At 38.7% G+C, this 24,502-nt stretch overlaps 1 protein-coding gene across 1 annotated transcript in view; it reads left to right on the forward strand.

The window, feature by feature from the left end:
* Positions 1 to 24,502, forward strand: part of LOC113151697 (receptor-type tyrosine-protein phosphatase gamma-like) — a 353,442-nt gene that overhangs the window by 285,754 nt on the left and 43,186 nt on the right. Inside the window, exons 7-9 of the mRNA XM_033325969.1 lie at positions 358 to 515; positions 10,745 to 10,937; positions 20,612 to 20,796. Coding sequence (XP_033181860.1) covers positions 358 to 515; positions 10,745 to 10,937; positions 20,612 to 20,796 — 536 coding nt within the window. The remainder of the gene's footprint in view (positions 1 to 357; positions 516 to 10,744; positions 10,938 to 20,611; positions 20,797 to 24,502) is intronic.

Genomic DNA, 24,502 nt, shown 5'->3' on the forward strand with positions numbered 1-24,502 from the left:
TATTTTTTTGTTCCAAACCACAGCGTTTCATTTTTGGTAGGAGTACACACCATTAGTCTACGAAATAAACATCATTGTGTCAACATTTGGCCTTTGAGATGAGAAGTTGCAACACTGATTAAATTGGTGAGTACAAGACAAGTATAATTATAGGTGTTCAGTGCAATTATGTCTGTCAATAGTGTGGCACTGAATGAGGCAAACATAATGTAAATGAAATCAATAACTTAAACTTAGACCATTTAAAACAGTAACACTTGGATCTGTTCCAGTAAGCCTGGTCACTTTAGTTTGTGGTGGAATAAGCGGTGTTTGTAAATGATGTATTGATCTGAACACTATGTGTCTCTAATACAGAAAAGGAGACTTTCCTGGAGTCATTTGTGCTGAAGGACTTGCTGCCATCCTCATTAGGAAGTTACTATCGCTACACCGGCTCTCTGACCACTCCACCCTGCAGTAAGGTGGTGGAGTGGATCATCTTCAGCAGACCTATCTACGTGTCATACAAACAGGTGAAAAACACTCATACTGTAACATAAAAACAACATGTATTGGCTGTATTAATAAAAAAATCATTTAACTTCAGCACTGCACAATAATGCCCTTTGATCATTATCTTAAGATTGTAACTGTTACCCTGTTATCTTGTTACCAAACATTTCTAATTATCTTGAGATTAAAGTTTTTTTTTCAGGGTCACAGGTGTTCATATTTAATTTTCTAAGAGCAAAACCATTGCTTGACATTATTTAGAATTTATGAGATCATGGATTTGCCCTAAGGAAAGCACAGTTTATTGTTATCAGATGATTAAAACTTATCTCAAAATAATGATGACAAATTGTCTCTGCTTCTGTAGTCATTCCAAATTTTATTCACACTGACTACCTACAATTACAAAAGCTACATAAAAAAGCTTTATTTTCACAGTAAGTAAAAAATAAATGGAGTTCTGTGTTCTTTGTTTTCTTTTTCACATCAGACTATTTTTTAAGCATTTAATGACTCTTAAACAAACACCTACTATGTTCAATTCAATTCAATTTTATTTGCAGAGCACTTTTTACAATTGACATTGTCACAAAGCAGACTGTCATCCTGTGTGCTTTGTGCATCCAAGCTATGTGTTCTCCCTAAACCCTGTGTTAATCTGAGAAGCACTAGGTTGAAACTTTGCCCTCACAGCTTGAACTGCATGAGAGCTCTTTTTGAAGAGGGATGAATCATGCACAGTTCATGCATTTTGAAGTGTTTTTGCTACTGCAGACTGTAGAAAAAGATGGACTGTAAATACAGTAGTGCAGTGCTGTTTTGTGTTGCTAGTGTTGATATGGGGATTGAATATGCAGAATCCACCAAAGCTGACTATGGTTAGCCAAGACACATATACTGTAGATCAAGACCAACACAATCTCTTTGCAAAGCATCACACAATGATGAATCCCAATTGGCATCTCATACCAATGCAAATTGTACCTTTTTAAGTCACTATTTGACACACTGCTTGCATCATTCCTTTATGCCATTGGAATGATGGCAGCTGCCTTTCAGAACTCTCTTGATGACAGCAATCATAAATGACTGAGAACAGGGTTAAACCAGGATTAACTTAAAAGACAAAGTGAGTACTTCCTGGAACTGTTTTGTTACAACTACCATGTGTCACATGTCTCACACATAGACACAGACATTCACACCTATGCATGTGAATGTCCATTTACTAATTGACATTCACATGCATATTATACCAATGCTAAGCGTACTGTTAGTCTTAACATAAAACCCAGTTGATGTGACAAAGTGTCAGTATCTGATGCCCTTGGAGTGAGAATTTACTCAAACTCTAAATAGCTATGAGAAATATTTAGGTTTATTTTTTTTTGTGATGACCCAACATACTACATTGGCTGACAGATCAGTATGCACTTACTTCCAGCTGACTTCAGGCAATTGTCTTTCCTATGTTTAAATCACTGTTAACAAAGCTGTCTATCACTGCACCTATTTAATGTTGTGTTAAATGTGTAGATATCTAAGTTTGTCTGACTTGTTTGTTTTGACTAGGTAATTAGTTTTGTTCTAGGAGTTGGCAGCAGCAGATTCTCATTAACATTCTCTGGTATTTTTTATTGCTGTTGTAAGGTGTAAGCGCAGGAAATCTCAAACTTACAAAAAATAAGATTAACTCATGAGTTGGTATCCATGCACAGGAGAATTTTATATTATATGGTGTCCAACTACTAATATAACTTCTTTTGTTCTAGACTGTGTGGTTCTCAATGTTCACTTAGGGTTTAACACTGGTAAGAGGGTGTGCTGTGGGTCAACACTGCAAATTTGCACATCAAGTTCGCCAAAAATTAAATCTTACATGAAGGCTTGGCACAAATCTGATGTGCAAATCTGCTTGTGGCAATCTTTGGATTTCTTAAATGGTGGTGGGACATAAAACTATATATGACTGACTGATTTAAATAAAAAAACAGAAAAACAGCCGTGATTTAATTATGGACATGACATGTTCATAATTACGGGCCGGGATTTTTTTTTTTTTTAGGAACCCAGAAAGAGACTGGAAAGATGCTTTTTTTATTTTTAACAAAGGGGAGGGGAAGGATGGCAGTGGAACAGTGGACGGCCACACCTTCTGTTCAACCTACTGACATGCTGCAGGAGTGCAGCTAGGCAGTCTATTTGAAGCATAACTAAGTCTGACACAAACTCTGTGATGTCATGAAGCAAAATTTCTGCTGGAGTCAGACAGCCAAGTGTAGTGGTCTTTCAATGAATTGAAAGCCTTTTTGATTAATTCAGTCTACTGGAACCGCTGTTTGCAGTCAGTGAGTTGTTGTAGAAGAGTGGCGATGGACTTGTAGCCTTGAATAAAGCCTTGATAGAAGTTGCGAATTCTCAGGGGATGGCTAGGCCCGGACTGCTTCCATCTTTCTGTTGTCCATTTTAAAACTTCCTGCTGACAAGCATGTTGAGGAGTGGAGCTCGCAATTTCTCAGTTTTCACAAAAAGGTGTTCTGTAGATGTGTTGCACATGCTCAGTCTCAGAAGAGTTAAAGTAAGTCTGCATGGCTTGTTGTTCTGTACACAGAGAGTAAAGCCAACATTTTCTGTTTTCTGTTCATTAAATTGTCTATTCCAAGTTTGTGCTAAAAATTACTGTGGGGATCCACTTCCCATTCCAAGTCCAACATTTTACCTGGCTACAGCAGACTCGCCATGAAAACAGAAAAAAAGTAGCAACAGTGCCCAAAACATGGATAACTATTTTTATGGCAGTGAATGGTGTGTCTTTGTAACTCATGGCTCTGTTTTTTTTCCTAACCTCATTCATGGTTCACAAATATCACAAACACATTTGAAAACCAATGAGGGTAACAACCACCAGCCAATCAGAAGAATATTTTTGCGCGTTTAGTGGATCGGGAGAATGGCGAAATCAGTAGCACAGGGCTGCTGAGGCTCTTGACGAACAGAATAAAAATAACGTTAACATTACTCCTTCTGAATCGGTACGTTTACATGCACTCAAATAACCAGGTTACAGTTGTCTTTCTGCAAAAGCGCATGTGCCTAACAAAGGCAGCTCACAGTTAGCATCATTGTATGGAGCGACGCGATCTTGTTTTTAAATCAAGTCCACCAGAAATTAAAATAACAGTTTTTTGTAGACATCTAAATAATTATGTTTTCACTATGCATTCCTTTAATTCAGACAGACAGAGCTCTGTGAGAGCTGTCGCTGTGTCTGTCTCTGACAGCGCTGTCAGTCACCTCCTCAGACTTTTAAAATGTATACAAGATGAAGAGACTGAAATTGACGCAGATCAGAAATTAGTAATTTTGCATTGTATTATACATCAGCATGTGTTGTGCAAGTCAGTGCTAAAAATTAACCATGTTATTGATGATGTGACTGAAATAGGTACCATCATCAGAACACAAGCATTTAATCACAAACAGTTTGTTGCACTTTTGGAGGAGCATTAGACTGAATATAGTGGCATTGGCTACCACACAGCTGTTAGATGGCTAAGCCTGATCAAAGTGCTAAAAAGAGTTTGAGATCTGAATGCACTGATTCGAGAGTTTTGCGAGAAGAAAGACAAAGGCATCCCAGAGATTGGATGGAAGATTTTGCATTTGCTGTTGATGTGACTACACTGATGAATGAACTGAACACCAAACTGCAAGGCAAGGGCCTTTTTGTTCATGAAATGCACACTCTGGTGAAGGCTTTCATGAGAAAGTTGCAGTTTCTTTCAAGCCAACTTGAGAGCCACACTCTCACTCACATGCAAACCCTGAAAGAAATCACACCATCAGCTGATCATCTCCGCAGGTACTCATCCATTTTAACAGCACTGCATGGTGAGTTTTCAAGGCGATTTGAAGATCTCAGAAAAATCGAGGATGAGATGCATTCCTCTCCTTTTACCTGCAGTGTGGATAATGCACCCAGTGATGTTCAGCTGGAACTAACTGACCTGCAGTCTGATGCTATACTGGCAGAGCACTTTAAGTCAGGATCACTGCTGGATTTTTACTCTTCTCTAAAAGAAGAGAACTTTCCAAACATGAGAAGACATAATCAGAAGTTAGGCTCAACCTACTACTCGGTGATGAAGTCCAGGTATAGATCCTCTCTCACTGATGGAAGTGAGACTTAACCTTTTCTTTACTTAATCATAACATCTACTTTTACCAAGCTTACCAGTTTGTCAGAACAATGTCATTTGCCACTTTTCATAAAGAAATACAATTATTATTATGCAGAATTGAGTTCAGCCTTTTGGTCCAGCCCTCCACAATATTTTTTGTTTCTCGTGTGGCCCCATGAAAAAAATAATTGCCCACCCCTAGTCTAAATTAAAGAAATGCAGAGTGAAAAGTGACTTACTTAGATATCTACAGGAAACTCTGTGTTGTTTTTTAATTTTATTTTAATTTACAGCAGACTTGATCGATTTAATCAAACTAAAGGCTGTAGGTGTGAAAGCAGCATGCAGCATGGAGAGAAGACATCGCCAGTGTTCGCTGACTCTGTCTTCCACAGTTCCACTTTTATAGGCACAAAGGAAAACCCCCACACAAATACAGATTCTTACCAAATGTCCTGAAGACCTGGTGTCCCAGGTCCCTGATCATCCCTTATATTCTTTAGGGTCATGAACACACAGATGGCTTTTTGAGGATACTTGATCAAAGAGTGTCCTTTCTGTAACTTTTCTTTCCTTAGGTGAGTTTCTTTCTTGTCTCTTGACCTAATCTATAGTATCTAAGAAAACGTTTTTACTACATTCTCCCCCTTTGACACCAAGTGTCACACAAAATAATTCATTCATTTTAGTAACTTTCACTGTAAGGGTTTTCAGGGGCCCATTCTGAAATATCATCCAGCTCTACTTGAGTTATCTCTAATTAGTATTTTTACATACAGGAATATCTTGACCCATGATTCCCAGTCAGTGTTATCAAATAGTTGTTTTTTCTGTCTAATAGACTTCTCCTTTGTGAGATGGTGATATATTGTCTTCCCTCTGATTTCATGGTCTCGTCCCTTGCTGTGACAATGGATGCAGATGTGTAGTATCTGCTGTTCTGTCCTTGATGATTTTGTTGTCTGCTTTACATAATAACCGGTTATTATCATTCCGATGACACGTCCAGCATATTCTTCTCTCAGTCCCCAGCCATCGTTGTAGTGAAGGCATCATGTGGAAAAGGTTTACAGTGGGATGCATGAATCCACGTATCTATCTGCCTCTTTGTCTTTTGTTTTGGATGATGTTGTTGAAGTAGGCCAACGGGAGTGACAGCCACTGATTTGGGCCTGCTTTTAATGTGGATCAATGCTCAGGTTTTTACACAACAACTCACCTAAAATGCTTACATTTCAAGCATTATGTGGACTTGCTACTCATGTACTTTTCTGCCTACGTTAGTCCATGGGAAATAGGGAACCTGTGTCTCAGGTGTTGCCCATCTTTGATGGTCATATGCCATGATTGTCTCACATCACAGTCACTCCAAATATAAGCTGCCAACTGGGAAGTACTGTTCAGAGATCAGTCTCCTAGTAGCAATTCCAAGTGAGAATGTTGGAGTCTTTTATATTTTCCCACCTGGGATTGTGTGCAAGTTTGCCAAAATTTACAAAAAGAAACCTAAATGCTGCCATATGAGTGTATTTTTCTCTTTGTAGTCTTAAAAGATTTAGGTAGAAAGGAGTTTTATAGTCTAGGATACAATGAAATGTTGAGCAATTTGATTATTTTAATATGTAGCATATCCTACTATTACACATAGATTTAGCCATTGGATTGCTATTATAACACTGGAGATCATTAACATAAAATGGTGTGTAACTATACTTACATACAAAATCCACCATTTAGTCCATATCTAAATTGTGTGAGTTCAGTATGTGTTTGGTTCTGGAAGGAAAACAAACAAAACACAAGCTATTTATTTTATTTGTACTGCCCCAAATATTAAGTCAATTAAACTTCTCAGATCTTGATCTGGTCAGTTAAGCAGCAGAGGGGTTGTTAATCAATTCCAGCTGCTTGGTGTTAGTGAAAGTAACAACAGGTGGACTAGGAAAGGATGCAACAACCCCCAAAACAGTCTCTCCAAGATTGCACATCAATACATTTCATTGCCAGAACGTTTGCTGTGTCTTCCAGCACAGTCTCAAAAAGCATGGAGGAGATTCCAGGAGACAGGCAGTTACTCTATAAGAGCTCGACAGGGCTGAAGATGGTCCTCAACCCATTAGCAGGACCGGAATCTGCTCTGTTGTGCAAGGAAGAACCAGATGAGTACTCCCAGAGCCCAACAGGCCACCGGTGTAAATGTCTTTGACCAAACAATCAGAAACAGATTTCATGAGGGTGACCTGAGGACCCAACGTCATTGGCATTTGCCATAGAACACTAGAATTGCTAGTCTGCCTCTGGCACTCTGGTTTTCACAGATGAGAGCAGGTTCACACTGAGCACAGATGTGAAAGGGTCCAGAGAAGCTGTGAAGAATAGTATGCTGCCTTTAATGTTATTCAGAACTGGTTGAGTGGTGGGCCAGTGATGATCTGAGGCATATCCATGGAGTCATGCACAGACCTCTAAAGGCTTAATTTACAGTCACATTTGACTTTAATCATTCCAGAAAGTCACTCCTAAAGCTGACAGGCTGATGTTTTATGGACGTTTGTCATGCAACAGATACAGTAGGGGGGCTTGGGATTTGTGCTTTTGTGCTTACAGTCTGCAATTGAAAATGTTTGATACCTTATTGACCCGCTTAGGAAAATCATTGTTGGACAGCTGCCAGACTGTCACATGTCTTCACTATAACAGGCTTTAGGGGTCTTGTCTGAGGACAACTTGACATGTAACCAGGAGAAACTGGGAATCAAACAGGGAATCAAACAATGTCATTTAGTATAAATGTATAAATACTTTAAATTTAAAAATATTTAATATTTAATGCACATTTCTTCCACGCTAACTGCACTCCACTCAGCCCTGTCCCACTTGGAGCATCCCAATCCCAAAACATACACTAGGATGCTATTTATTGATTCCAGCTTGGCATTCACTACAGTAATTCCTTACAAACTGATTTGGAAGCTCCACAACTTGGGACTAGACTAGGCTAGACTTCACTCTCTGCTGCTAACAAACATATACAGAACCATCATAGAGAGCATTCTTAGTCTCAATATGTTCGTCTGTTACGGCAGCTGCAAAACACAAGACAGGAGGAACCTGTCCTTGGTGGTTAAAACAGCACTGGGATTGTCCTTGATTGTCCTTTACCAGATTTGGACTCTGTTTTTGCTGGACGTAGCCAGAAAAGAGCCTCCAGCATAGCTGCAGATCCAACCCACCCGGGAAACAAATTCTTTGTGTCTCTGCCCTCAGGAAGGAGGTTCGGGTCCATAAGAACTTGAACCTCCAAACAGAGGGATAGCTTCTTCCCCAGGGCTGTAAACAGTAATGTTTAAGTAATTAAGTGTTTCTCACCAAATGCGTTTATCCCTTAAATTCATTAATTAGAATATAAAAAAAAACATATTAAAACCAGCATTACTAACACAGTTTTTACACTTATGCGCATGCATGTGTATACTAATAATAATAAGAATTTTCTCACAATAATATGTTAAGGACAATCGCTTCACTGTAATTTATAGTCAGACTTCCAGATAGACACCTTGTTTTGCTGTAGTTTACAGTCACATGAAGATTTGGTGTCCTCAGACATTTCCTCACTTTATCTTCATGATAATAAATCTGCCTCTCACAACCCCCCACCCCCTTTCTCTTTTTTTTCAACACTCACTTGCACACAAGCTGTTTGTCTGTGTGCATTGCTTCCAAAAGCACTGTACAGAGTATCCATCTGCCAGCACAGACAGAAAGATGACACTTCATTCGCACAGTGCAAATCCATGTCTGGTTGCACGTCTTGCCATCCGGTACTGGTTTGACAAATGGCAACATGAAGGAAGAGAACAACTTCAACATCAAGGCAAAGCAGTGCAAGTTGTTTACAGCTTGATTGCATAGCAGTTAAAGTCTAACTAGAGCACAGTGTAAATAAGTGATACGTTTAGTTTTAGCGATAATAGCACCTCAGACTAATGGTATGGATGGCACCTCCAAACTTCCAGAAGTGCCTCCTAGTTTTCCAAGCCCAAGACAAGACCCAGAGTCTTCATGCCTGCTACATTAGGAGCTTGCATATTGGGGCCAATTTCATCTGAGAGCCAATCCTTTTTAGCAGCACTTGACGTAGTTGAGCCACAGTTGGCCCTCAGAATCAAACCTCTGGATAATTCATTATTTATTATGTGACTTGTGGCTAGTGGGTTCAGCCTTTCTGGTCTTAGCACAGGCTTTTTCAGGTGGAGTTTATGCAAATAACGTGACATTACTTTATTCATTGCAACACTGACTTGGCCAACTCTACTGTTTCTAGTGTGTTTATAGTGGCTTTTTCTCAGATACAACATGAATATGCAAGCAGAACTCCAAAACTGCACTTAATGTGTCCTCAGGGACAAAACTTCAGATATACTGGCCACAAGGACCCTCACACATTGCAGATTTTGAAGAAACTATTCCTACAGGTCTGAGGATAAGAGATGGGCAGGGGTTGGCAGTTGAAAGCCTCAAATATCTCCTCTGATGAGAGACCTTTTAGATTAAAAACCCCTCATTACTACATGTCTGGATTGTTGCTATGGAAGAAACATAGATAGGAAAGTAACATTGAAGCTTAACAGCAAACATTTTGAGGTGCATGTACTGTTATCTACTTGAGCATACTGTATATTGGCTTTTACTTATGATATTTTTATGATATTATAAATCTAATGATGTTATAAATTTACTCCACTATACTATTTTATAGTTTGCTACATTTCTTGACCATTTTTACAACCCCAATCTCAAAAACTCATAATTTATTCACAATAGAACATAGAAAACATACAAATACAAATACACAAATATATATATATCTTTTATTAGTTCATTTGTTTGGTAATATCACTGAAGTCAAGCATGTCTTTCTTGTGATATTACTTGTTTTTAAAACATTTACATAACCTCAAAAGATGCAAACCAACCACAGAACATCTACAAAGATAATATGTAAAGTCTCAAAGAGAAACCAACAATGCAAAACAACCACAAATGCTTGAGATGCAAAATGTCATCAAAGATAGACAGAATGATTATAAAACAACACAAAATAACTATAAAAAGAGGAAAATTTACTTGGCTTTTTTCCTTTTCTGTTCATGGTTTCAATGCACACTGTAACAAAACTATACCAATGGACATTACAACATCTCTTTAACACAATGGTTTCCACTACCTCAAATTCATTGGACTGTATGTAATCTTTTTAGATGCAAGCAGCAGAATGAACATGCTTGTGTTGTGCTTTAATTTATCTATCCAATCTCCAATAATCTAAAACGAAGACATTATAAAAATAAAAGATTAGTACAGTCTCTGGTTACAAAATAAAACCGCGCTGCCACTCCCACATAAAGAGAACACACTCGTTGCTTTTAACTTTGAACATATTGTTTCTCACATTAGCAGTAAAGCAGTGTCTGTTTCTGTGTCTGTTTCTGTTAAAACGTCTCATTAGTGGCTTGGTGCTTAGCACAAAAATAGAGGGCACCATCTAATAACACTTATCACCTACCCTAAAACCTCTGGGATTGTGTTTACCTCAGCATCATGAGTAATTGATATGTTTGCTTTTTAAATCCTGTTACCGTCATGTATAAAGAAGGTAAAGGTGGCTATACAGAGCCAAACTGAAATAAAATAAGTAAAAAAAGAAAAAGCGCAATAAAATCCTTTTTAACAGTCAAAAGATATGCTGACTGTGTTGGCATTGGGGAAAAATATCCAATCCCTTCACTGCACTATATTTGCAGTTTTCTAGTCTGCTTATGTGAAAACTTTGTTTTGCTGCAGGACTGACCCAGTTTCCTCAGGGGCATCAATAAAATTTTCTTAATTTGTATTTCAATTAGTCCAGATGTCTATGTTTAATTTTTATTGTGTATTTTTGGAGAGAGTGAAAGTGACTTCCTACTGCTGTATGAAGATTACAGCTGGATATGAGAGTTGTCTGGCACTGACCTCTCGTCTTTAATCTTTGTCTCCACCATGCTTGCTGTCCGTGCCGGAACTAGTTGGAGGCATTCTACTCAATCTTCACCACGGAGCAGCAGGACCATGTTAAGTCGGTGGAGTATCTGCGCAGCAACTTCAGGCCCATCCAGAGCTTGGATAACCGCCATGTTTTCAAATCAGCAATCAAAGATGCCTGGCTGCCCGACCTGACTGACAGTAGCAGTGGGCCATCTGGTACTGATGCTTCCAAAGGTAGACGTATACATTTCCTATATCATCATGAATATGCCAGACAGTCTGTATGGAACACCTTTGAAATAGCTTTCAAACTGCAGCAAAACTCAATTATTCACAATTGGGTAGTTAAATTGATAAATGGCTAAATAATTGTTCTTAATATGAAATGCATCTGTATTTAGTATTATGAAGGAGGCTCTAAAGAAAGGAAGAGTATTTTCTGTTATGTCAAAAATATTCCAAATAACTAATTTTTCCTTCACTTACTACTTAGTTTTTCATCTTGCCATTTTATTCCTGTCTTACAGTATTTAAAGCCCTAGGAGAGTGTTTTATATCCACTGTTCTACTGTATCACATCATTGCATTTTCTTTTCTCCAGTCCATAAACTATTTTCACATTATTCTAGGATGGTGACATTTCCTAATGTTAATAAATGAGTGTTGTTGAAATGCCGAGAAGAAAATTAGTGTGTGTGTGGTTTGGGCTAGTCTCTGTCATTTCATTAGCGAGCTGGGAAACTCCCCTAGCATAAGGCAGTGGGAGGCACACCACCAGTCCTCCCATTCCTGCTTCATGACCACTCAAACAACACTACACATTGTGCAATGTGTGTGTATGTGTCTGTGATTATGCCTCTCTGTGTGTATGGGCACATGTATCACAGTCCATTTGCAAATGCTCATGTGTGGCCCAGCATCTGTGCTGTGTCAACTGTCCTAGCAGGGGTTGGTCCGCCCCCTTTCCTTCATGCACATTTCCATATGGACGGCAAAGAGAGAGGTGCATCACCTAGATGTACACACACACATACACAAATCACTCATACACATGTACCGTATATGTGTGTGTGTTGACCTGGCACAGGGTGCTGCAATCTCATGCAGTATGTCCTTGAGCACAGCAGTGGGACATGTGTGCTGTAAGCACATCTCTAAGGCTGGCAGAGGAAATGCAAATGAGGAGGAGGAGAAAAGCAGGGAAAAAGGCAAAAAGGAGAATTAGAGCTGAAAAACAACAGACAGACGTAAAAGATATACAGAGGCCTCCTACACATCCTCTGCAATATGTTACTCTAGCTGCAGCTAAGTGGTTTAAGAATGGACAGTACTTCTTTTACTGTATGTATGTGCGCATTCATGTGGCCTATAACCCCTCTCCACTTTCCCACTTCACAGCAAAATGCAACACTCAGGTGGTGTTTTAGAGTGAACTCCTGAAAATAAAAGCTTTGCTGTATTACATAAATCATTTTCCTACCAGTTCCCCCCTCCCTTTGCTAAGTTTTTCCATTTTACTGTGGCTCAGCCTTAACACCTTCCTCCTGCTAGTGACTGTTTACCATCATACCATGATGGTTCATTTACTGTTGAGTCCCTGAATGACTGGCAGCCTCATTTTTAGTGAACTTAAATGACAAATAGATGCATGTATTTAGATATACGTAGTAGTTATTTAGGGTCATTGTTCTACTACATCACCCAACGTATTAGCTTCAGCTTGCAGGCAGCCACCCTGACATTATCCTGTAGGATACTTTGTTAAATTTGGGTATTAATTTTTCATACACAATGGCAATCTGTTTTTAAATAATAATAAAAAATAACAATCAAATTCAAAGGCAACATTACGAAAAAGCTGATAATCACAAAAGAAAATTTTAATGCTAATGTGAAATGTGCAGTTTATGTTGTTTTATGCTGCATTCATCATTTCTTTTTATCAGACAAAGGTGGTACAATAGACCAATTCATGTGTCCAGTTAACAGAAAACACTTTTACAGTATTAACAAATAATCAAGGACGTGCATGCACCACTCGGACAGAAAACACATTCAATGTCAGCAGTAATGGGATTCATTTCTCATTTAAAACAATTAGTTGAAACTAACCAAGCCAAACGCAATGGCAGAAAAAGGAAGCAATGAATTTCTTCCAGGTTCTGGGCTTTTAAACTTTTAGTCACAAAGAGTATTGGAGTACATTTGATTTTTTAAAGAATCCTTTTTGCAAGCAGATGAATAGATTGGAAAAGTTAAGCCGAGATTAACTCTGCCTCTTCTCGAGTTCCTGCTGGCTATCTGATCTATGATATACATTTTCTGGTACATACTACAAGCAGGGAGAACACAAAACATGAAAAAAACAAAACACAGATGTTTGGTTGTGATGCAATAGATAGCTATAATGCATTGTAAGGCCACATGGGCAACATGAGCATGTGCATTTAATCATATATTAGTACAAAACCAATCTAATAATGTTTATGGCTATTAGAGATTATAAGAAAAGCAATATTAAGAAGCAATCTACAGGCCTGTTTCCATTTTTCAAGTATCTTAGGTGCTGGTGTCAAAGTGACAAGTTAGTTAAGTAAGCTGTGTGAAATAAGTGAAATAAATAAGTTATACATCATCATAAATTATGTAATGACATTACACAACCTCTAATGGAGCCAAAAGTAAGATGAGGGCACAAGTTATGTTTATTGATCTTAGGTAACATGTCAAGTAACACTGCAAATACTTCATATTATTATGAGTTTAACCTCATATTATGGTTACACTTACATTTTATAGCACAGATTTATACAGTTTATGAGTAGTGATATAATGCATCAATAAGCATTATGTGTTCCCACCATGATCGTAAAACCATACAGATTCAGTCTGAAGCCTGTGGGCTTATACAGTGATGCACTGTGAGTATATGGTTATATGGCATATGCTATTCTACTCTATTGTATCTATGGGGTCAAAGAGATTCCATGCATCCATATGGAAACATGGCTTATTGGAATACATATTGTTATATCAAAAAAACGTATTGTGTTTATTGCTGAACCTTTATTCTGGACTGCAAATAAGCCCCCACTGCTTGTTAAAACAAAACAGATTTCATTCAAAATAGCATGTGTTTTTTCTTCAGTTTTGTATGAATACTAGATATATAATATAATAAATAGATATTCTGCATTAATTCAATTTAGTTTTATTTGTATAGTGCCAAATTACAACAGAAGTCATCTTAAGGCACTTTACAGTGTAAGGTTTAAGACCTAATTTTACAAATAATTACATAGAAAACTCAACAATCCCATTTGAGCATACTTTAGGAAGTAGTGGAGAGGAAAAACTCTCTTTAGAGGAAGAAGCCTCCAGCAGAACCAGGCTCATGGTGGGCGGCCATGTGCCTCAACAGGTTGGGTGAGTGAAAGAGAAGAGAGAAAATAACAGCAGGCAACAAAAAACAACAACAAGCAGTAAAAACATTGGGCAGGTAAATGGTCTGCACTTATATAGCGCTTTTCTACCTTACACTGCATCTCATTCACCCATTCACACACAGATGGCAGAGCTGCTATGCAGCTGACCTGACTTACCAGGGGCAACTTGGGGTTCAGTATCTTGCACAAGGACACTTTGGCATGTGACGTAGCACCCAGTAATTGAACAACCAATCCTGTGATTGGTAGACAACTGCTCTACCTATTGAGCCACAGCCACCCCAACTGGGTTCTGGAGATATACAGCTCCAAGGCCAAGGACACCTGCCGAAAAGTACAGAGAGAGTGAGAGACAGAGAGGAGGTACAACTAAAGGAGAGAGAAGACACAAAGTTAATAACATGCAATGGTAGCATTTGAATGGATTAAATCATGGAATTAATAAAGGAATATTTTGTCAGTTTCAGAAATATGCCTTCTTTTAAATATGAAGTTGAAGCCAGCAGCTAGTTTTTATAGCAGAAGGTCTGGAAACTAATCTGCTGATCTGAAGTAAAACAAAATATCTCAGTAAAATGGTAAATGGTCTGCACTTATATAGCTCTTTTCTACTTAACTGGTACTCAACGCGTATCTCATTCACCCATTCGCGCACACACACCGATGGCAGAGCTGCAATTTGGGGTTCAGCATCTTGCCCAAGGACACTTTGGCATGTGACATGGCAGCCGGGAATTAAACCACCAATCCTATAATTGGCAGACAATTGCTCTACCTATTGAGCCACAGTGCACTTCACATTCTACTAGTTCACAAAATGTAGTTTTACACTTTGTTTGCCCTCATCCAACTCTCACTAATGAAAGTTCAATTTTTTCTGCACCAACCCACTAAGACAAATGATGTCTTTATACGTGAAAACCTACTTAGTGATAAACTCCATTTGAGATTTTAATTCTGAAGTATGCTTCATGTCATGAAACAAGTAGCCAAAATATTAATACATTTTCAGCATTCCAACAAAATCACTATGTTAACTATGTCGTAATGCATGAAAAGGTTCTAATGCCAGCCACCATTTAGCCTGGTGCAAAAGGGGTGCATTTGCAACAGATGTCTGCTGCCATCGGGACACACAACAGTTTCTTCTGTGGGTCATATGAGGAAGGGACAAACGAGCTACAACATAATTTCATTTAGGTTGGATAACTTGTTGGACCTGGCCAGAAGATTCATTGAGGATATGTCTGGTTTGATTGTTGTTCTGGATCACATATACAGAATTCTTTTCAAATAATTAATTTAGATTTGAATTGCTTGACCTAAACAAGCAAGTGCCAGTCTAAGTGCTACTCAATTTACTGTCCTTCACACCACTAAGTACTTGCCTGTTATAAAACAGTGACGCACAGTGTCGTACAGCAGATGTTAAGAGATGAGCTATGCTGCGGAGAGCTAAACGGCAAATAAAAATATATTTTGCACAGAGCTGCACTGACATTTTTCCCATTAACAAATGCCATTTTCATGCCACATACAAGTTGAAATCAGTATAAAAACTCATGCCATTATCATACAATTCCATGGTGGTCATACTCAAGAAAGTTGACATGTCAACTACTGTAAATGTCAGCAGTAATGTACTGTAAATGTCGCGTTCAGTGTGCGCATCACTAATCACTTACTCTGGACACAACTCATTCTTAAAGGTTAGATGGATCTTTCTTTAGTCTAGTTCTTTTTTCATAGCTTTGCTCTTAGTCCTGTTGTTTATAATGACATTTTTCTTGTGATACTGTTAACACTTTGAGAGGCAACAACACTGTTACACGCAGTTTGAAGCCCAGCTTCTTCTTTGAATGTCATTATCATTTCCTCCTCCAAACGGTCTCCCAGACAGTTATGACAGAGTAAGAGAGTGGGTTGTCCGCAGGGCTTTACCTGCAACCCCCTCCTCCATGTTCTATTCTGTGCAAATGGCCTGTTCTCCATCACTCACTGCCATCCAGACCTCTTCCCTGTGAGAGAGTGTGTGTATGTGAAACCTTTAGGAGGATCGCTTCATCATCCAGACAGACACACAGAGCTACAAAACCCTTTTAGATGTGTCCCACACAGGGGAAAACACACACATACACACACATAAATACTTGTTTTTGCTTGCTCTTTAGAAGGACTTGAATGAGCCATGTGGGCAACACCAACTTTGTCTCAGACTGTGGACAATATCAGCTCACAGGTATGCTGATGGAGACGGTGCAGTTGATGTGAGATTAGCTCAATTATGCCTTCAGGTAGATTACTGATACCAATATGTCAAAGAAACCCTCAATTGCTCATCTATGAACCCCCGGGTCAGTGGTTCGACTCCTAGTTCCCCCTGGTTACATGTCAAGGTGTCTTTGGACAAGACACACACACAGTACATTTACTTCAGCAACAGCAACAACAATTTATTCAATTGTGTAATTTTGCTTTATTTTAAGGACTGGGGCGATTGATATGTTGACAGTGAGACACACTTTAGCAACAATGTGGAGCAGTGGCATTCTGCTTTAAATGATACAGGTCATCACATAGTCTGATGTATTTTAATATTTATATATACAGGTTACTGTATACTCCTCTAAGTTCATACTTTCTTGTGCATTGTGCATGTTCATGCCTTTAGTGCTGCAGCTATACTTGTATTAACATGCTACAGTAAATTATAGTAGTCCTCACATGCATACACAGGGGCATGGATGACTGGGCCCAGGTTAATAAAATCAGTTAAATACACCTTTTCTGCTTAGAGACTTTAAAATCATGTCTCTGTAGGTGCATGTGTGTGTTCTGTTTTATAAACGTGTGCTCTCTCTCTCTCTCTCTCTCTGTGTGAGAGTGTGTGACTAATGGCTTTAACAATACTAAGCCACACAGGGCTCAACTGGTTATGGATAGAAAAACTACCCTGCAGATCTTTATGAGCGAGCTAATTAATTTGGTTTCACTAGGCACATGAGCTGAATTCTCAGACAACCCATGTTCATTAACGAATTACCTTACGCATTTGCCTAATATGATACAGTGTTTGGAATAATCATTACGGGCATTGTTAGATAGTAATATTTTACTCTCCTTTTCTTAACAGTAAATTGTGTAACAAATTGCTGCTTAATGCAGTTAAACTACAGATATGCTGGCCAAAGTATGTGGACACAAAATATTTCACCCATGTTTCTGCTTAGATGTCAATAGGAAAAAATCAAAGAATGTTTGTCCAAAAACATGACAGGAAGTCTAAACACACTTGAGAAAAACATAACCAGACTACTACTATTATACCCAATACTGTAACTTCTCATAAAAATGTATATTCAAACAATGTCTGATAATCCCATGCTGAAGGGTGGCCAGCACTGAGAAAGACCTGATGATGTTTAAGCAGCTTAAAGACTTTTGATGTCAAAAATGTACTTTTACCGCCCGCCGACTGTAACGACTGCGGGCCCCGGAACGCCACCAGCACTTGGTTGGCACGCTCGCGGGCTTCGACAAGGTCTGCACGCCGGAGGGTCCTGAAGGAGGCCGTGCTCAGATGCTCCGGAGGACTCCCGAGCTCAGAGTCGGTGGAACCGCCTGCTACTCATCGTCCCCCCCCATCACATGTTGACTATACAGTCCGCCTTTTCAATAATATTTGTGCCTCTGTGCTAGAGGCTGCTGCTTCCTTAAAAACTGCAAATGTGTCCCGTAAAGACACCAACAAACAGCCTTGGATAGATGTCGACATTCGTAGTTGTAAAGCTGAGTCTAGGAAAGCTGAGCGGATATGGAAGAAAACTGGACTTCAAGTGCATTATGAAGCTAGCATCTCAGCTGAAAGTGATGCAGAGTGTGAGAAGTTCTTAACCTATTTTAATGATAAAATAGAATCAATCAGGGCTTCTGTTATCCCCAACTCCTCACTAGTCATAGTTTCACACCCATTTAGAGAATGCACTTTAAGCCAGTTTCCTCCCATGACCTTAGTTGAGCTACTACAAACTATATCTACAATGAAACCATCTTCCAGCCCAGTTGATCTCATCCCAACTAAGTTCTTAGTCTCGATCATTGATTTGCTTGCTCCCTCTCTCCTGATTATCTTCAATAGTTCTCTGTCCACTGGAATCATGCCAGATTATTTTAAAATTGCATGTGTGCAAGCTCTTTTGAAAAAACCTGGTCTAGATCCCTCATCCCATTCATTTAGAAAAGTACGTGTCTAAACACTTATTTCTAGCTGCAGACAACTCTAACATTTTTGACGAATTGCAATGTGGTTTTCGCAAACACCACAGCACAGCTCTATTCTTGTCCTCCTTGATCTTAGTGCTGCTTTTGATACAGTAGACCACCAAATTTTGTTAGACCGGCTAAAGCACTGGGCTGGAATAGAAGGCACTGCACTGGACTGGTTCTATTCTTACCTGTCCAAAAGATCGTTTTGTGTTACCGTTAATAACTACAAGTCGTCTTTTTCTCCTGTAAAGTACGGAGTCCCACAAGGTTCAGTGCTGGGGCCAATCTTGTTCTCTTTATATATGCTTCCTTTGGGAAATTATTATTATTAATTAAATTATTCGCAAACATGGTGTTTCTTTTCATTGCTATGCTGATGACAATCAGCTGTACTGTCCCTTTAAGATATCAGACCACAGGGGACTGATTTCCTTACATGAGTGTATAAATGAGATAAAAAGCTGGATGTCCTGCAGCTAAATTCTGACAAAACAGAAATAGTGGTTATCAGTCCACAACATATAACCAAACACATTTTGCCCTGCACAGATTCTCTCTTAGATATTTCTAAGCCCACTGCAAAAAGTCTTGGTGATTGGTTTGATAGTAAACTCAACTTCAGCATCATGTCACAAAGCTTGTTCAGGCATGTTTTTATCATCCTAGAAATATCTCCAAAATACGTTCAATTCTATCATTTCATGACACTGAAGTAATCCTACATGCATTTATTTCCTCACGCCTTGACTATTGCAACAGTCTGTTCAACTGTCTCAGCCAGAAATCTATTAATCGGCTCCAGTATGTTCAGAATTCAGCTGCAAGACTCTTAACTAGAAAAAGAAAATACGATCACGTCACTCCTGTCTTAGCTTCCTTGCACTGGCTGCCAGTATGTTTTAGGATAGGTTTTAAGATTTTATTAATAACTTTTAAAGCTCTGCATGGTCTTTCCCCCAGCTATTTATCCCAGCTTTTAAAGCCTTATGAGCCTGCACGTAGCCTGAGATCCTCTGGTAGAAATCTTTATGTCCCTGATGTCAGAATGATTACTAGAGGTGACAGAGCCTTTTCAGTTAGAGCCCCTAAACTCTGGAACAGCTTACCCGAGGAAATAAGATTAGCTGATTCAGTAACATACATAACACATAACTCTACAAGCGAGCCTGTAAATTAAAATATCTGTCCTTGGGAAGACTCTCCATTAGATTACTATGTCTTTACGTTGGAGTTCCCAAGGACTGATGCGGCAGTGTTGTGAGTTGTGTTTGTATTATTGTTTTGTTGTATTACTGTTTCCTGCACCCCAACCGGTCGAGGCAGATGGCCATTTAACTTGAGCCTGGTTCTGCTGGAGGTTTCTGCCCTAAGGGGAGTTTTTCCTCTCCACTGTTAGCCCAGTGCTTGCTCAAGTTGATCTTGTTTGGCTACATGTTTTTTTTTTTGTTTTTTTTTTTGTCTCTTTTGTGAAACACTTTGTAACTTATGTTTAGAAAGGTGGTCTATAAATAAATGTATTATTATTATTATTATTATTATTATTATTATTATTATTATTATTTAGTGGTCAGCAGTAGTCAGTGCAGTGGTTCAATTAGAATGAATGGTGAGTTACAGAAATATACAATACAAATACACTGTTTAGGTGTCTGTCTTGACATCTTCCACTTTCACAGTAGGTTGGCTACATTTTACCTGTCGGCAACTCCATATGAATGTGTGTGTTGCTGGAACCTATAGACAAAGCCAGTGTTTGTGTGTAAAATAGGAAAGTCCAGTCATTACACAGTCTTGTGCAGATTAGATTGTGTTGTGTAATGTGTGCGTGTGTGTGTAACTGAATGACTCAGGTTGCTTTCACACCTACAGGATTTAGTTTGATTAAATTTGACTTAAGTTAATTTTCCGTCTCGGTGCGGTTCGTTTTGTCTGGTGCTAACACGGTAATTGCACTCGAGTACGCAACAAAACAACCACACCGAGAGACCCCAAAATGAGGTGATCTGAATCACTTGGCGAACTCTGGTGCGGTCCTCCTAGGGAGAAACCGAACCGAACCAAAACGGGACCAAACGCTATGAGGGCTTTGGGTAGTGTTAAGATCCATTTCTTTCGTTTGTCCACCAAAAACATGCTGTCTGATTAATTGAGGACAAAAATGGAGACGTGTTGTTTCTCCCTTCCTCCTTTTTCCAGTGTGCAGCAGTGCTCCAATTAACATGAAGGTACAGCATGTGAATGGCAGCACTCTGGTGGTCACCTGGGCGCATCCAGAGGTCACCTACCACCCGCCCATCCTCCACTTCTTGGTGTCATACAGCTGGACAACCCATGATGACAGCTATGAAGAGACGCACCTCACTGACGCCAAACACAAATTGGTGAGCCTGGTCTGGGAGGGGTATTTTCACACGACATGTGATTATCAATTAACAAATTTATTATTTATTATTATAATATTTATTTTTATTTTAATATTTAAATATATACTTGTCCATTTTAGCCTGCTTGTGTTGCAGTGCTACTCTTATTTATTTGGCACTACTGAGTGGCTCTGGGTTCAGACATAGACAGTGACAATTGTTTTCAGCTAGCTTGCCATTTTTAGCAAGTGCTGACTATTGCAGTCCGTAATCAATTCAAATTTCTGTTTTATTTGTATAGCACCAAATCAAAACAGAAGTCATCTCAAGACACTTTACAGTGTAAGGTTTAAGACCTTACAGAGTATAATTGTATAATGGTATAGAAAACCCAACAATCCCATTTGAGCAAGCTTTAGGTAACAGTGGAGAGGAAAAATTCCCTTTAGAGGAAGAAATGTGTGGTCTTACAAATGAATCTAGAGCAACTGTACATACAAGACTATCCATGTCGTATGCAGGGAGGATCTGATCAATAGAAATTCATGAAATTATTGCTGCTGAGAGTTAAGGGAATACTTGGCTCAACAGAGCTATGAGTCTTTTACAGCCTCGCTATTGTGCTGAAAAGAAACTTGGGGTTGTTCTTATTTGCCTCTAATAATGAGGAGTAATATGTGGTTCTAGCTTTATGGAGGCCTTTTTTTATTAAACTATCTTTCCAGACTAGGCAAGATTCATCTATATTTGTGAAATGCCACTTCCTTTCCAGCTTATGTGATGTCTGCTTTAAGTTACAGATTTGTGAATTGTACCATGGAGCTAGCTTCCTTTGATTTACTAGCTTCTATTTCAGAGGAGAAATAGTATTGTTGTATCGAATATGGTTTGGAGTGAGACTGCAGTATTATCAACAAGATAGTCAACTTGTGCTCGAGGATGCCCTCCTCTGTGTTGGTACATGGGAATGAAATAAAAGATGGAATCAATTCCTTAAATTTGTTAACAGCATTTGCAGATAAACATCTACTGTAGTACATCTTATTCTTAGGTGAAGTAAAGTTTGGCCCTGTAAATTCAAATGTTATTTAAAAATGGTCAGATAAAAGAGGGTTTGGGGGGGGGGGGACTATTAAATGATCAATTTCAAGATGGTATGTCAAAATTAGTTCAAGGGTGTGTTTAAAACAGTGAGTGGGTTTATTTACATTTTGGGTAAAACCAATGGAGTCTAATAGTGAATTAAATGCGGTGTTGAGGCAGTTATTATCAACATCTACATGGATATTAAAGTCACCCACTATAAAGACTTTAACTGCACTAAGAACTAAATCAGATATGAAGTCTGAGAATTTAGTTAAAAACTCAAGTAAGAGATTTTCATTCTCATTCAGACAGACATATTTATTGTGCTGCAGCCAGGTTTCAGTAAGACAAAATAAGTCTATTTGATAGTCACTTATCAAATCATTCACTAGCAGGGATTTAGACGAGAGAGATCTCATATTTATTTTTATTGATTGTTTTCTTTTTTATTTTGTTCTGAGAGTCTTTATTTTCATTAGGTTCTTATGAATCACTCCTCTTGGGTTGGTTTTTGATATAAATAATTTAGGTCTTCGAGGAGCAGACACTGTATAGGGTTCTGGTAGTTTTGGGGGTGGTGACGGCTGTAAGGAAACTGCAGAGACGTGTATAAGACTGTGTCTCTGCATACTGGGCCCCACTCTAAGATGTCAGGGTTTAAGTAATCTAAAAACTCAGCCACATTTCTAGATAGTATAAACACACCACCTAAAGTGGGATGGATGCCGCCTCTTCTAATCAGCCCAGGTTTTCTCCAAAAGGTTTTCCAATAGTCTATGTAGCCCACATTGTTTGCAGGACACCACTTAGACAGACAGCGATTAAATGACGACATGCGGCTAATCATGTTGTCACTGGTTAGATTGGGAGGGGGTCCAATTATCAGAGTGGGTTTCTTAGCTGGTTTGTCAATAAGTAGGAAAAATCAGTTTGAAACATGAACCTGGTCATTGTGAACCTTGGGCAAGTGTCTGGCTAACAGATGAGTTAACAGACCTCAGAACACAAGAAATTTAAAAATTTAGCATGCTACCCCAACTCAGTACCGACATATACTGATATTAAAGAACTTGGATATTTGAGTTTGGCTTTGTTGCTTTGTTATGATAAAAATTCACATTAAAACATTTCAACCACAAATTGAGTAAATAAATGAGAGACTATATTACATCTTTGTCAATTATTTTCTCTTTTAAAATTAGTAAATACATTTACTAATTAATCCATGACTAACCCAAACACGAGATAAATTGACCTCATCCATCCATTCTTATGCACTGACTTTCTCACAGTCGTTTCTGTGCCATATAGTAATTTAATTATAATCCAGACAGCTATTAAATGTCAAGTCAAATTAGTGGAATAAACACATATTTACTAGGAGAAATAAGGAACAAAAATTTACATCTGTGAATAATATGCACTGCGAATGAAAGGCAGAGCTTGAATCCCTCTTGCCAAGCAAACAGTTCAGTAATCTACACACAGTGTCCAAAACATGTCTGCATCTACCGCAATTGATTAACACATTTATATTCACAATAGAATGAATAAGCCAATAAATAATAAACTGACCTAATCCAACAGAGGTCCAGATATTTGGTGCTAGTAGTCTGGGGATCACGTGAGTGCAGTGAATGTGTCTCAAGTGATTGCAGTATAAAGACACTTGTGTCTGGACGGTCCAGTTACTGGTTAATCAGTATTCCTGGCTACCATTACACCACAAAGACAAAAGAACACTCCCAGCAATTCAGAGAACAGGCCATTGAAAAGCATAAGTCAGGGAATGGATACAAAAAAATATGACTAGGTGCTATGTTTGGCGCATAACACTGCACATCACCACAGACACACCATCCCCATTGTGAAACACAGAGGTGGCAGCATCATGCTGTGGAGATGCTTCTCAGCAGCCAGCGCTGGAAGTCTTGTTAAGGTAGAGGGTAAGATGAATGCGGCAAATTATAGGACAATCCTGGTGGACAATCTTATTCAGTTAGCAAGACAACTACGACATGGAAAAAGATTTGTTTTCCAGCAAGACAATGACCCAAGCATACATAGAAATGGTTTACCAACAACAAAGTGAATGTTCTGGCCAAGTCAAAGCCCAGACCTCAGTCCAATAGAGAATTTGTGGATGGACTTGAAAAGGGCTGTTCACACCCGATCCCCACACAACCTCACAGAGCTTGAGCAGTTTTGCAAAGAAGAATGGCATAAAATTCCAGTGTCCAAATTTGCAAGCCTAACTGAGACCTATACACACAGACTCCATGCTGTGATTGCAGCCAAATGTGTATTTACTGAATACTGACATGAAGTGGGTGAAAATAATGGAAACACTGATTTTACCTTACATATTTTTATTTAATTGACATAACTTTGTAGAAACCTGTTTTCACTTTGACATTAATGAGGTACTTTTCTGAATTTTCTTTGTCAAAGTCGCCAACTTTTATTGATCAGGATTGATTTATAATGTCAATAAAAGGATGAATCATCCAATTCAAGTCTAGGGCTTAAAATCCTTCTTTTACTGTTGCTTACACACTTTTTCTGATGTGCTTTTTTGGCTTGTTTTTTTAAGCAAAAAAAATCTCTTTCAGAAGTTTCTGACTCGTAGCTGTCAGTA

This window comes from Anabas testudineus, chromosome 5 (assembly GCF_900324465.2).
Source record: "Anabas testudineus chromosome 5, fAnaTes1.2, whole genome shotgun sequence".
Classification (NCBI taxonomy): Eukaryota; Metazoa; Chordata; class Actinopteri; order Anabantiformes; family Anabantidae; genus Anabas; species Anabas testudineus.